The 14,199-nt window shown below is 42.8% G+C and overlaps 1 protein-coding gene across 1 annotated transcript; it reads left to right on the top strand.

Moving 5' to 3' along the window:
* Window positions 1–1,669: 1,669 nt before the first annotated feature.
* On the top strand, window positions 1,670–8,776 carry LOC127294015 (uncharacterized). Its single transcript, XM_071829186.1, has 15 exons — window positions 1,670–1,726; window positions 1,952–2,231; window positions 2,328–2,638; window positions 2,957–3,009; window positions 3,120–3,193; window positions 3,267–3,419; window positions 3,877–3,995; window positions 4,542–4,664; window positions 4,779–4,917; window positions 5,255–5,325; window positions 5,512–5,602; window positions 6,083–6,161; window positions 6,492–6,585; window positions 7,673–7,758; window positions 8,475–8,776. The coding sequence occupies exons 1-5, from the start codon at window positions 1,670–1,672 to the stop codon at window positions 3,124–3,126; spliced, it is 708 nt and encodes a 235-aa protein (XP_071685287.1). The 3' UTR covers window positions 3,127–3,193; window positions 3,267–3,419; window positions 3,877–3,995; window positions 4,542–4,664; window positions 4,779–4,917; window positions 5,255–5,325; window positions 5,512–5,602; window positions 6,083–6,161; window positions 6,492–6,585; window positions 7,673–7,758; window positions 8,475–8,776.
* Window positions 8,777–14,199: the final 5,423 nt, after the last annotated feature.

Below are 14,199 nucleotides of genomic sequence, written 5' to 3'. Positions count from 1 at the left end.
CTTGTGGGAAATTCGTTGCCCCGGCCTTGGAAGCTTCCTCTTTATTATTGTCAGCAACTTTCCAAATCCTGAGTCAGTGACACCGTTCTCTGTCTTCCATTGCAATAATTCCAGTGTGCTGCCTAGCTTTTTATGGCCATCTTCGCAAGTTGGGTATAACAATTTGTTGTGATCTTCTATCATCTGGTCGAAGGCCAACCTTTCCTTTTCAGTTTCACATTCTCTCCTTGCATCAGCAATGGCCCGACCAAGATCATCATCAGCAGGCTCATCTGGTGCCTCTTGATCTTCTGCTTCATTGCCTTCTGCTGTGTCATCATATTCAGGGAAATTGGGATAACCGTCATCATCCTCTTCCTCTTCTTCATTGTCTTCCATCATAACCCCTCTTTCTCCGTGCTTGGTCCAACAATAGTAACTGGGCATGAAACCGTCCCGCAGAAGGTGGTCGTGAATGGTACTCGAGTGAGCGTAATTTACGATATTCTTACAGTTAACACATGGACAATACATGAAGCCACCATGTTTGTTTGCCTTAACCACGGTCATAAAATTACTCAGTCCCGAAGTGAACTCGTCAAAGCGTCGGTCAATGTACATCCATTGCCGATTCATTTGCATGATATAATTAAGCTTATCAAAAACCATTACAGAACATCACGATGTATGCATTTTATCAATTACAGATGAAAGTATAAAGTTGTTAACCTCGATGGAGAAGAAAAAAGCAGTTAAGTGTGACTTGATTTGTGTGAACTCAAGTGGCAAAACCTCTTAAGCATTTCATCGAACACCTCTTGTGCATGTGAAGAGAGCAAAGCAATACACTCCTCTTGTGAGAAGAAAGTGAAAAAATGGCTAAGTGTGGCTCACATTTGGGCAGGGGCAAGGTTATATAGGCAGATGGGAACTTTGTCCCGGTTTGTAATACAAACCGGGTCCAAAGGGTGGGCCTATGCCCTATGGTCCCGGTTTGTAGTACAAACCGGGACTAAAGGGTCCAGAGGCCGGGTGGGGTCGCCCAGCGCGAAACGAACCGGGACCAATACTCCCGGTTAGTCCCAGTTTGGTTCAAAACGGGGACATTTGCTTCCAGAGGCTTGGGACGAAAGGCCTCCTCTCCACTAGTGTGGTGTGCGATTCATGTTGCCAAGGGTTGATGGATTCCAGAGAGGGGGGAATAGGGGTAGTTTCAGGAGATGGGCGACTAAACCTCGCCTTGGCCTTATACTTTGAGGAAAAGCCGAAAAAAGTATACGCCCTAAACATCAAAACGGAGGGGTACCATTTCTCACTTACCCACGAAGTAAAAGCATCCGTAGCATCGAGCACGCACCATGTTCAATATTCTTACGGATCATGTGAGTTTTAATCCAAGCTTGACTGAACTGACTCAAAATTAATGGAATATCACACAACAATCTAAAGAGTCAAAATTGTCTTGATCATGTAGTTTATCCTTATTAATCTAATTATCCACCAACAGGCAACATCTAGCATTTCTTCTATAAATGTCCCTAGACTACCCGGCCAACCAGGCCATCCAAAGGGGCACATTGATCTGGGTCGTCCAATCCCGTCCGCACAGTAAGTTCCCAGCCCCACTTTTCACAGCAGCCGTTAGATGCAGTGATTCCCTTTTACACATGTGGCTTCTCTGAATGGGTCAATGACAGCTAGGGCCGAGCTCTTGCGGGGCCGGCAGACAGAGGCAGAGACGCTGCTCGTTTTGGGTCACTTTCCTTCACGCCCCCACGGGAAGCAGTAAAACCTAGATCGCGCGAGGCACACACCCAATCAGTCGCCTCCCTCTCCTGCCCAATCCACCGCACGAGCCCTCTCCTCCCCCTCCCCCAATCCAAGGCGGCTGGACGTGGGAGTCGGCAGCGGCAGGGCCCGCGCGCCTAGCGACGGACGTGGGAGCCGGCGGCGGCAGGGCCCGCGCGCCTAGCGACGGTGGCGGCTGGACGCGGCGGTGGCAGGCAGCGCGCGCGCAGGCGGCGGCGCGTCCACTGCCGGCGGAGCTCAAGATCTCCGGCCGCTGGACAAGGAGGGAAGGAGCCTAGCGACGGACGTGGGAGCCGGCGGCGGCAGGGCCCGTGCGCCTAGCGACGGCGGCGGCTGGAGCTCAAGATCTCCGGATCGTGGTGGGCGGCGGATTTCGAGCGCAGGCGACGGCGACCTTGAGCGGTGGGTTCAATCGCACCTCGCGATTGCCGGCGTCCTTACAGGTTTGCAGCCGTAGTCGGCACCCCAATCCCCGCTTCTCTCCTGCTCCTCTCTTTCTCCCCAATTGGCCGGCTCGTTTAACCTCTTTCCCGCTCCAGCGCCACACGAGACAGTGCAGAGGAGGCGGGTGACGACGGTGGTCGAAGCCGCTGGGATGGAGACGGGTGGAGGTGGTGCTGCAGCAACGCAAAGGGGGCTTCCGCGAACATGGGAAGTCGCCGACGAACGCGGACTACGGCAAGGGTCCCATGGCGGCAGCAGGTGGGCGGGCTTGGCGAGCGGTAGGAGCGGAAGAATGTCTGGTGGTGGAGGCAGGCTGACCGGTGCCGGTCGCGCTCCCTTAGCCATGCCCTCACTCGTCGTCGTCCTGGTCGCCTCTTCCCCAACTAGAATCGACTGGCAGAGCAAGGTATGGCAACCATTTCCAAACCCTAGATTTGTGAAGCCTCCATTTTGATTCAGATAGTAGGTTTTGGTGTTTGTGTAAATGGAGGATTCGCTTAGATTGGTTGAGGAGAGGAGACAGATCCGTGGCCTATGGCTTTTGTTGGGGAAGATGGAGCACCAAAGCTGCATAATTGGTTGAGGCTTGCTTGTTTGTTTGCGCTCCTCAGCTGACTGTTGTTGTGGACGCCAGCATTCCACTGGCACGTTCAAGCAGCGATGCTGATCTTGCTGACTCAATCCGCTGGTGAGGCTAATCCTAGGTCTGATTCTGCTGTTGCAGGTTTATTTCACATGTGTCTCCAGGATATCGATTCATGGCGAGGCTAATCCTAGGTTTGAGTTTGGTGTAGCGCAAATCTATTCTTTACGGTGATTTATTTATTTAGTTGACTGCTTAATTGAGATGAACGTTTGAATGCTTTGTATTCTTTTCTTAATTGCAGACAGTAAAAGATGGGAACCAAGAATGCTTGTAGAATGAATTCCTGGGCATCATCAAAAGGATGCGTGCAATGGCGTAAGTTTCGACTAGCTCTGAATCTTGAATACTTACACTACGGCACCATCAAATCTCAAGTTTTTCTATCCAGTGATTACCAACGCTGATGTAGTAATATTGTTGTAACTATTGCCAAGAAGCTGCTGTAATATCAAATTTGGTGTTGAAAATGGCGTCGATTTCTATGATGTTTCGTTCGTGAAGGATGCCAATGTTATGCATGAATTCAAAGATTACCTCAAAGGTAATGTTTCGTTCGTGAAGGATGCCAATGTTATGTATGAACTCAAAGATTACCTGAAAAGTAATGTTTATATCATCTACGGAAGTCCCAAAAGTTTATATTAGGAGCTTACTTAATATTTCCCGTATTAAATATCCATCAGGTGCTTTGTTTCTGCTGCTACGTCGCTCCTGCCACGTTGTTATTTATTGTTTGTCATTCCGAATGGAAACAGAAAAATATGTGGTGACATTGATCCGAAACAACAGCTTTTGTGATATGTGTCTGTACGTGTACATTTACTTTTGCCTTAAATCTTGATTGTTTAGTACGAGTTAGCTAAATTAAATTTTCTAGAATAAAACAGTTCCCCTACCACTAGGAAGTAGCTTCAACAACTATAGCATGGTTATGTGCTCATTCTAAATTCCTGCTTCCTCCTTATATTCTGGTGGTAAAATCATATGTGTATCTGTAGGTGGCATGTGCTGTGGAATCAAGCAGATGGGATGGTGTGTAGCGGAAGGCCGCCTCGGTTGTTGGACACAGCTGCCTACCGAATGACCATCAGCACCTACGAGCTCGCTTCAGCCAGAGGTGAGGCCTTGCTTCTTACGCAATTTTCTTCTCTTTTGTGTGGATTTACAGCTAACAAGATAGAAAGTGCACGGTGGGTTGGTTTGGAGCCTTCATATTTTACAACAGTTATTGTGTGGTTCACCATAGAATTTGATTTTAATCTGTACTTGTGCATGTTTGGTTAGGATATCATGCTTGTTTTTATATGTAATTGTGATGTTTAGGGCCTTCTTATTATATTTAACCCATCATTTTTCCTTTCAAAATACTGTCAGCATGGGCAGTTGCTAATTACAGATGCTTATCACTGGTTACCGCTACATGCTTGCTTGGTTTTCGGTTTGATTTCAGTTTCGTTTATTATTTCCACGCATATGCTTGGGGTTTAGTTAACCATATTATTGCTAAAGGATGAAAGCATAAAGAAGCCAAAACCTGATTAACCTGTTTATTATCTTCAGCTGAATTGCAGTTTTTTTTGTGTAGTTTTCTGCAGCTGATTCACTTGCAGAACATATACACTCTGATAAGTTTTAAGTAATGCATGCCTCTTATTTACTGCAGATCCTGCAACTGAGTTTAAGAGAATGATTGGCAAAGGTGGAGGAGCTCATGAAGACTATACATAATTCTCACTGTCTTTATCAAGTAACCGATCCAAAAAATCTAGATGCACACTTCAAATGGGTAGGTATCAATATCAGAAAATTTATCATTTCATGTTATAGAACAATTGTGAATTTTTTGTTCAACTCTTGGACATCATTTTACTTAATTGGAATTTTCTGAAACAAACTCAAGGACCTGAGATATAGAAGGACACAGTAGGCAGCTGTTGGTTCAGGAGGCAGACTGGCAGGTGTTGGGATGCGCCTGTGGATGAAAATTTCATCCGTGGAGATAGTGTCCATGGAACCTTCAGAGAGAGTTGTAATTTTAGGTAATTCCGTAAACATAAAATTTGGTACAGTATTATTGCTGCAAGAAAGCCCTAATAATCTTTGTGATGTAAATTAAGGTTTGCTTCCCTTTAATGCATTGAAATGAAATTTTAAATCTATATCGGCTTCTAAATAAGTGTGTTGCTGACATGAGAGTAATATCACGTTTTACCTGATAAGTCATCGGTGAATTTTACATATATTGCCATATTGATATGGACTCTAAAACTCGATAGGCAAGGCCATCTTTCACAGGCAATAGCACATTTTACCTGATAAAATTGCTTCTTTTTCTATGAAATTACTTGGTGCTCATATATGAGAAAATGCCTGCAGAGTTGCTGAAGGAGGCCCTATCATCGACCAGTCGAATGGCTGTCGAGCATTATGTTGGAAATTCTTCAAAGGTACATCCCTTCTTTCACTCATGTGCTTTACATGTGTAACAGTTTTTGCAAGCTTAGATTCAGAAGTTGGTACTCACATTCGCATATTGTTCGCATGATTCATAGATTACGATATACTTTGTGAGGCAATGGGTTGCTATAAATTTGACCTTCTCATTATGGTGTTCATGTCATGTGGACAAATAGATTGTATGGACGGAAGAAGGCGCAGAACAGGGCCCCTTCTCTTATCCAGATTTTCGAGGGAAGCATCCTTCCATGACAATGGCTAAATCATGTAGTTTTCGTCTGCCTCCACTTGAACCTTGTTTCTTTTTGTATTCTCATAATGGAGTTGGTCAATGTGCAATATTAATTTCCCATTAATTTTCTATTTGAGTAGACTTGATATTCTATTGCAGCTTGGCATTTCATTTCCTTACTCAGGTTGATCCAAATGTAAACTGGACTATCCATATAATTTTTCCATCAGCGCTATGCATGTTTGTGCTTCACAAATTTTAGATAGTATTGTAAATTTGCAAATAAAGTGACAGCTGTGCTCAAAAGGATGGATTTGAGTTAGGGACCTCTCAAGTTATCTATCAATCCTTGGTATGTCTAATATTGATCTACAGAAAATGGTACTAATGGCCTTGGTTATATCGGTCTACAAAAAATGGAATTTCAGTCTGTCATCTATGTGTAATTTTCTTTTGTTGCAGAAATCATTAGGTTATATTGCTCACAGTTTTCAATTCTTTACATGCATGAGTAGGTGTTTCTTTCGTCCATTGAAAGGCATGGCAGGTTACATCATGTTCGCCGGCATCGATGCTGACGGGTAGCTCCGCAAGGTGAGGTAATTTCTATCTGAATTCAGGTTTAAGCTCATGAGAGTGCACATACCTTATTCTGATGCTCATGAGAGTAGCTCACTGGTGCAGAAATATGGTTTATACTTTGAAGAGTGTTAAAACCTTGCATCATTTGCCATTTTGCCTTCTTTTTAGTCTTTACAAGAAAATAAGGTCCTCCCCTCTTTACAATTTAGATAGAAGCCAATATTAAACCACTCTTGAAATCTTAAGCGTTATTCGATCGAACTTATCAATACACACGCTCGTTGTTCTGCATTCTTCCTTGGTTTCAGATGGTGCTTCTTTGTTTGGGTTGGTGCATGATAGTGGCCAAGTTGCTTCTATGTATTGCTGATATCAGTAGTGGCCTCGATGCTTCGAGGATAGCCATCTGTGGGGGTAGCAGCCGGATGTATGCAAGGTAAAAAATTGGGCATCATCTCTACAACATTTGTTCAAACAATTCATTTGGCTCCCTTGGAGAATAGTTGTTATTTAATGTACTTGTGGTATGTGATTGTGATAAAATACTTTCATTGTTGTCACCTTGCTATTCTTGAGCTAATTATGTAGAATCAATTGATATTTACACCAAGGAGTGCTTGTGGCGTGCTGTATGGTTCTTTGTCATACAGTTTAAGTGTTGCGCTACCTCATGTCTGATGCTATTTTCATATGGACCAAGGCAAGTGAGATATGTTCAAGAGTTGCAGGCATATCTTTAGCTAGAGCGACATCCGAGCACTTAGGCCTATTAAACTTATTTTATATAGAAGGGCTTTGACCTTCTTAGGAAGGGCTATTTTTGTGCTAATTAGCCAAATTATTTGGTCCAAGACTGGCTCCCCGTCTATTTCCCATGTAATACAGACTGATAATACCTTGGATAATTTTCATTTTGTAGTAATATCTAATTTTCCTGGAATCTGATAGTACAGTGCCCTGATAAAAGCATCAACGCATTTCCCTTTAACATCAGACATAAGGTGCCAATGGATTCATTTAGGCGAAGTTGAATTATGCTAGAAAGTGATCAGCAGAATCTGTGTACTCAGATTCGACATCTTAGGTACTTTCCATTCAATTTAATACATTGGTCATCATGTATCCACATATTTTGGTAGTCGGAGGATTTATTACTGCACTTGATGAAAATGATTAAACACTTTTGTTCTTGCTGGGTGCTATCACGTTTCCTAACATGGACATAAATACTACTATTGCTTCTGCACTTGATGAAAATTCACACTCCTATGTAGTATTAGTAAGTAGGCGATCTGGTTATCGTTATGGACATAAATACTAATATTGCTTCTGCAGTTCATTTTTTTAGCAAAATGTATATGTTAACCGTTTTTTCGTCAAGCTCTTAACCAGTTTTAATGGTCAAACTATTTAGTGGTGTTTTAGTGAGTACAAGCATGGGCGGATCTAGCTCCCAGCGACACCGAGCGGCTGCCAAGGCTGCTGTGGGAAGTTTTTCTTAAATAGTAGTGTACCTTTTTCAGGACAATTATATGCCCTTCACTTCCCTGGGATGTAGTTTGAAGTGGCGAGGAACTTGTGATTAAATAGACGTCGTATGCAATATGAGGTAGACATAATCCAGGCAAATCCCTCTTGAGTTGTTTCTCCTTATATACCATGATGCAACAATCGTTGCCTTTTATTCGCTTGCAACATTGATGTATTTTACTATCATCAATAGAAGTACATGTCACCCCTTCTAATTAGTCCATATTGTATCTACTTGGTAAATGGTTTTTTCTTAGAGTATATAGTACAACAGCCCCATGTTCTCTACCCTCTGCTATTGCTGTTTTTTCTATTCCTTTGGTAGACAGCATATATTATTAAATAGTTTTCTGCAACATGTATTTTCATTCTAAGTTATTGACTTCTTTGATTGTATGTTGCGGGTTAAAGAAAGAACGATGGATCAGAGTTTAAGGTGGTGTCAGTGTACAGAATATAGCCTGAATGAGTGCTTATACAATAAAATCCGCATAGTATGAGAAATAGTTGACACTATATAATGGCTTCTGCTATGTAACCTCCGAGCTATATAATGACTTTATGAATTAATGATTGCTGGTATCACTAGGATAGTAGTTAATGGATCTTGAAATCATGTCTCGCCATGCATAATTTTGTTGGTTGGTGTAACCATGTTATCTACGATATTGGTTGCTATTTTGAGTACAAGAAAATAAAGATCCGGGGCACTGGAAACATCCTTATTTGTAGTTGAAGCGGATGATCACTTCTGATGTTGTTTTGCAATCATGATTTTTGAATTTCTATTGGCAGGGTGGTGATGATGTCACTCTCTACACAGACTGGCAGAAGATGAAGCGGCTGCCGATTACCTGAAATTGTTTTATTGTGTAGCTTGCTACTAAATCTAAGACATCTCTATTGCTCGGTTCATTGTAATTTAGTACTATTGCCGTAGAGTTTTATGATGACATTATTGTCACTTTACTTGCAATATAGTATTGTTGCTGCTTAAAAAAATGCATTATTTCTGGGTATTTCCTTGCCATTCATGTAAATAATGAAATATACCTTTTTAGCGTGAGATCTACCTTCAAAATACTTACTACCATCCATAGTAGACATCGCTGATTCACTCTAGCTTTGTACAAACTGATCGACACTTAATATGAATCGAAGAGAGTGGTCTATGAAAATACAAATGCTTCCTTAGAACTAAGGTCATATGTAACACCGTGGATAAGACTTATAGGTACTGGCCCTCGATTTTTTTTCCCTGATTTATTTGGGTGTGCATACCTACAGAAACATGTGGGCTTCAATTTGTTCTACTGAACTACGTTACAATTAATTGTATCGTTGTTTGCCTGCATTTGTTTGTTGGCTGGCTCGGGTTAATTGCAATTGTTTTCCGAAGTGTTGTACAACGGACCAAAATTCGACTCAGAATCGCTGCATCGGCAAGGATGCTGAGTGGGTCTAAGGGGTTGGAAGAGGAAGAGGACGACGTATGAGGGGCGGAAGGAGCAGTCGAATGGCGACAGAGGGAGTAGCCAAAGGAGGGCAGAGGGGCCGTCGAGGACATTTTCTCCAATGCACGCCGTCGGATAGTGATGGAGCTCAGCCTGGATGGCCGTTGAGGACATTTTCTCCAATGCACGCCGTCGGATAGTGATGGAGCTCAGCCTGGATGGCCAGCCAACCCAGCTGCCCTCCCTTTACCACGGTGGTGGTGGCGGCAGCGGGAGGGGCAAAGCTCCGCTGCGAGCCTCCGAGCCTCCAATACTAAAACAATTAAATTACATGGTAATTCTTAATACTAAAATAAATTAAAACTTATGGTTTAAATTCTGACTTGATTCTGCCATTTGCGCGATAGCGCAACGGGTCATCTAGTCAGTTGTAGAGGCAGCAGCCGACCACCGTGCAATAAAAACAACAAGCATAAAATGGCGAGTAGCTTAAGAAAAAGGATTAGGGGAGGAGCAGATGGATGAAATCTACCAGCGATACGTTTGCCGCTGCTGATGCGACTGTGCCGGGCACATGTATGCACGGAGCATGGCCGGCGGTTAAGCTTGTGATGTACGACCCACTGTGTCCTGCCGTACCGAGAGAGAGGAAGAAAGGGAGATTTGCTTGCAGCTTGGAGCTAATCTTGTGATTCCCTGGACGATCCCAGCCGCAAATTACCCATGTGGTACGCATAGAGTTTCATATAAGCATGTACTGGACGAAAAGGTTAAGATCTACTTGATTCCGCACCGTACAAGGTAACGATGATGGAATAAAATTAAGCCAAAACCAGCTGTAAGAGTCGAGCGGTCTGTATTGTAATATTGCGTCGCCTTTTGGAAGCAGCCCAAAGCATCTCCCCGATCGACTAAGTATCGTTGCTGGTCCCTATCGAGCACAAAGTTGCCAAAGTTCTGGACGAAATGAATAATAAATCCCATCCCACTAACTTTGTTAGGCTACTTGTACTACTGAGTCTTAACCAAATAAGACTATGTAGGATAATCAGTTGTCAAATTGCCAAAGGTACACACATAATACTGGTATATACCTCAGCTAGCACGGATAATCATCAACGCAACTGAACACTCAGCATGCTCGATAATAGAGTTGATAATTGGTAACAAAGCTATGAATGAAGTGAATGAGTTGATACTAGTATTGGCTTTTTGCTTGGGACTGAAAGTACCTGTATTTTATATACTATCAACTTGCACACGATGCACTAAACTAGATCTTAAATACAGTTGGGGGTGCTATGCATGCCAATAATGAGCAGGCAATGCGATAAGCTTCTCTCAGTGGGTGGCTATGCCTATGCGTGCTTTGCTCTGCTGAATTTATTTATTTTTGAGAAAAAATAAAGTATTGTATAAGCCAATTATTTGATTCCGAAAACTACATGCAACCAATTACACTTTGTCTGAAGGCTATATCTAGCGCAACTTGGCCATGTGTGATGAACTCAACGATCTTGGAGAGAATCCCAAATTAAATGGTGTAGCATGGACATGAACTCAACTCATCAAGCAACATGGACATGAAATCAACTCAAGACCTTCCAGTTAAACACCCTATTACCGTTGGCAAGTACTCCTACATTCTAAAATAAATGGTTTTTTTAGATACGGAAGTATCTGGTAGTTTAGATATAATACACCTGTATCTATAAAAAGTTAAGTCACTTATTTTTAGACGAAGAGAGTATTTTTCTATTAGCGGTTATTCTGCGCGAGCCTCATATGTATACACCGGAACATATTCCAGCTACTAATCGTCACGAGCTGTAGCTAACACTAACACGAGTGTTTACTCAGCGTCTGTCTCTGTACACTGAACAGTCATGTAGATTTGATTTTGGAGCATTACGGAATGGGCGCTGCCTGCTTGCCGCCCACATGCGGGTGAACGCAGAAGGGCATGTTTGCATAATGGACGACATATTTGCTCCGTTGCTTGACCCTTTGCCTGCCATGTGACGGAGTTAACAACGGTCGAGTATGATGCAAATCATGACGGTCTATGTTTCTTGGCTTTTGCTCCGGTATCCCCCTTCTGAACTTTGGTCTGTTTGGACGGCTAGGATCTTCTAATACCCCTTCGTTGATTAACTTAACGTGTGTGTTTGGTTCCTGGACAAACATGTACGGGATGTGATGGGATGGGATGAAAATATGTTTTATTAACGTTTGATAGAAAAGGATAAATATGCCATTAACATAAAGGTTAATATGTAATTAACAGGTCGTTTTTCCTTTGTGGCGGAGGCCGGACCTAGCGGGGTTGCCGTCTGCCCGGGCTTAGCAAGGTCACCACCCACACGTATTTTGCGAGGATGTCGCTATCGACTAGGTGCCGCGCAAACATAGCAAGCTCGTTGCTCGCCACGCCATGGAGGCTGCCGACGCCGAGCTGGGGAGCCACGTTGAAAATCAAGCCCACCGCTCACCGCGTCGTGGAGGCCGCTGATACCGCTCGCCGTGACGTGGTGGCCGTCGCCGAGCTGTGGAGCCACACAGACGATGATGACGGGTGTCGGAGTCGTGTCGATGGCCATGGACTCTCATGCGCGGTCGTGGCGGTTGGTGAGATTAGTCATGAAATTGACTGATTATCTAGTCCAATTTTTCTAAAAAATATTCAGCTCTTGGGATGGGATCATCCATATTTTTTAGTCACGAACCAAACACACATTTACCCCTTCAACTTTTATTTTGAGGGGGGGGGGGGGGGGGACACTGAAGCACGGCCCATGTTTCTTCTTCTTCGGCCGGCCGTTTCTTTCGTCCGAGGGTGATCTCTTCTTGTACCGGAACTGGCGAGTGGCTAATAAATAACCAGTGCAGTTAAAAGATTAATCCTTCTTCCGCAAAACTTGCAGTTTTGTGAAATAGAACAAAGTACTAAAATTATTTTCTAATCATTTTTTTACTTTTCTCATCAATTTCCTAGGTATATTTTGTTTTTTTTAGAAAACATGCTCTTCTCCTGGATATCATTCCTGGGTGATAAAATCGGATGGATCAATAAAAAAGATTGCATGTATCAATTGATGCAGAGGTCGAGACTATGCCATATTATTTGAAAAAATAAATCAAATAGATCATACTACCTCGCAAGTCTCGTACATATACGTGTATTTTGTTTTTTGAAAACATACTCCTCTGTTGGAGATAGTTCTCGAGTGATAAAGTCGCAGGTATCATACGGGGATTGCTCAGGTCACGGGATGCTAAAAAAAACCGGATACACCCAGGTTCAGCCCCTTTGTGCGGGTAAAACCACTAGTTTTGTCTTGTTTATACTTCTTCTGTTTTAGAATAAGATTTGTAACTTTATTTAGATTCGGTTGTATGTACAACTAAAATATGCGTTTAGAAACATTTGTATCTAGATAAAATTGCGACACTTGTTTTAAGGTGGATGTAGTATTATAGAGAGAATACAATGGAGAATTACAAAATAGGAACTAGGCAAGATCTGGCAATGAACTCGACAGCGTTTTTTTTTTTTGTGGTGGTCAGAAAGGACGGAGTGCTCTAGATCGATAAGGTTTGTGCATAAAGATGACTATGATGGCGGGCCTTTGTGGATCTAGAGTTGCTTGGTCCTTCAAGGGGTCTTGCCTCCTCCTTCAATAGGCATTGATTAGGACAAAACCCGTGCTTCGCTACGGAGCAAGTTTCCGCTCTAGAACAAGTTGATGAGGTATCCGATCTTAGATGATGCCAAAGCAGCTCTTGTGCAACACAACTTTGTTGTTTTCCTATTTTCCTGTCATGAAGCTTTCCGATGTGGTTCGTGTGTATAGATCGGGACCGCAATCTCGTTCAATTACAGAGCTAACTATCCCGCTCATCTTTGTATCTAGATAAAATTGCAACACTTGTTTTAAGGTGGATGTAGTATTAGAGAGAGAGAATACAATGGAGAATTACAAAATAGGAACTAGGCAAGATCTGGCAATGAACTCGACAGCGTTTTTTTTGTGGTGATCAGAAAGGACGGGGTGCTTGTCAACACCCGAATTTTTAAGTCCAGATGCCTATTATGTCGTACATCGCAATCCCAGGAATAATGTTTTTGCGAGACATAATAGTAAGTAGCATAGAGTCATCATTTATTACAACACATACATGTCTTACAACCATAGATCACATGTTCCAAAATTACACAAATATATTGTTCAACAACACAAATAGTAGCGGAAGCGAAGTAGTAGTGGACTATCTATTCCACAGGCAACGCTTGACGTTAGAAGACGATCCTAGTTATCGTAGACGCCCTGCTGTCCGTCATCCTGATACTGTTGCTCTCCTTCAAAGTCTGGCATTTGAATAGCCAGGGCAAAGCCATGAGTACTTTAAAGTACTCGCAAACTAATACTAAAGTAATTACTTATTAAGTGTAGTAAGGGGGTGCTAAGCTCTAGGTTTATTTGCATAAAGCCAAGTTTTAGTTTGATAAACATTTAGTAAAGCCTTATCATGTGCTAGACTAACTCAAGTGGGAACATTAGTGTCATTCCCACAAATCATTGTGATTCAAATCCATATCACCTTTCAACTTCACCATTCCTTTTTAAGATCAAAATTTGATAACGGAGACAGTATGGCCTTTCCAATCGTCCGTAACCGTGGACACGGCTATTCGAATAGGTTTAACACTCTGCAGAGGTTGTACTCTTGTGCCACAACTTTTGATTACATCCGTCGAGGATAACCCCGAATCATCGTAACTCAGTACGCGGATCATCAACCATAACCTTTCACTTATATATGTTAGTATAGGCACCTCTCCCCATGAGCTTGGCCTCCCGGTGAAAACCAACTGTTAACCCGGGAACTGCACAGGGCTTGGGCCGTACATTCACCTCATATTCACATCATTCCACACTTAACGGAGGCAGCCTCGGCGTAACCCCTATGATGCTTGTTTAGAGGGAACCCATACTAAAATACACAAGTTTCTAGTTAAGCCCTACCCATAATCAGGTATTGTGGGGGTACTTGTATAATTGGAA

This window comes from Lolium perenne, chromosome 4 (assembly GCF_019359855.2).
Source record: "Lolium perenne isolate Kyuss_39 chromosome 4, Kyuss_2.0, whole genome shotgun sequence".
Classification (NCBI taxonomy): domain Eukaryota; kingdom Viridiplantae; phylum Streptophyta; class Magnoliopsida; order Poales; family Poaceae; genus Lolium; species Lolium perenne.
The sequence above is the reverse complement of the archived record's forward strand: the minus strand, read 5'-3'. Positions and strand labels throughout refer to the sequence as shown.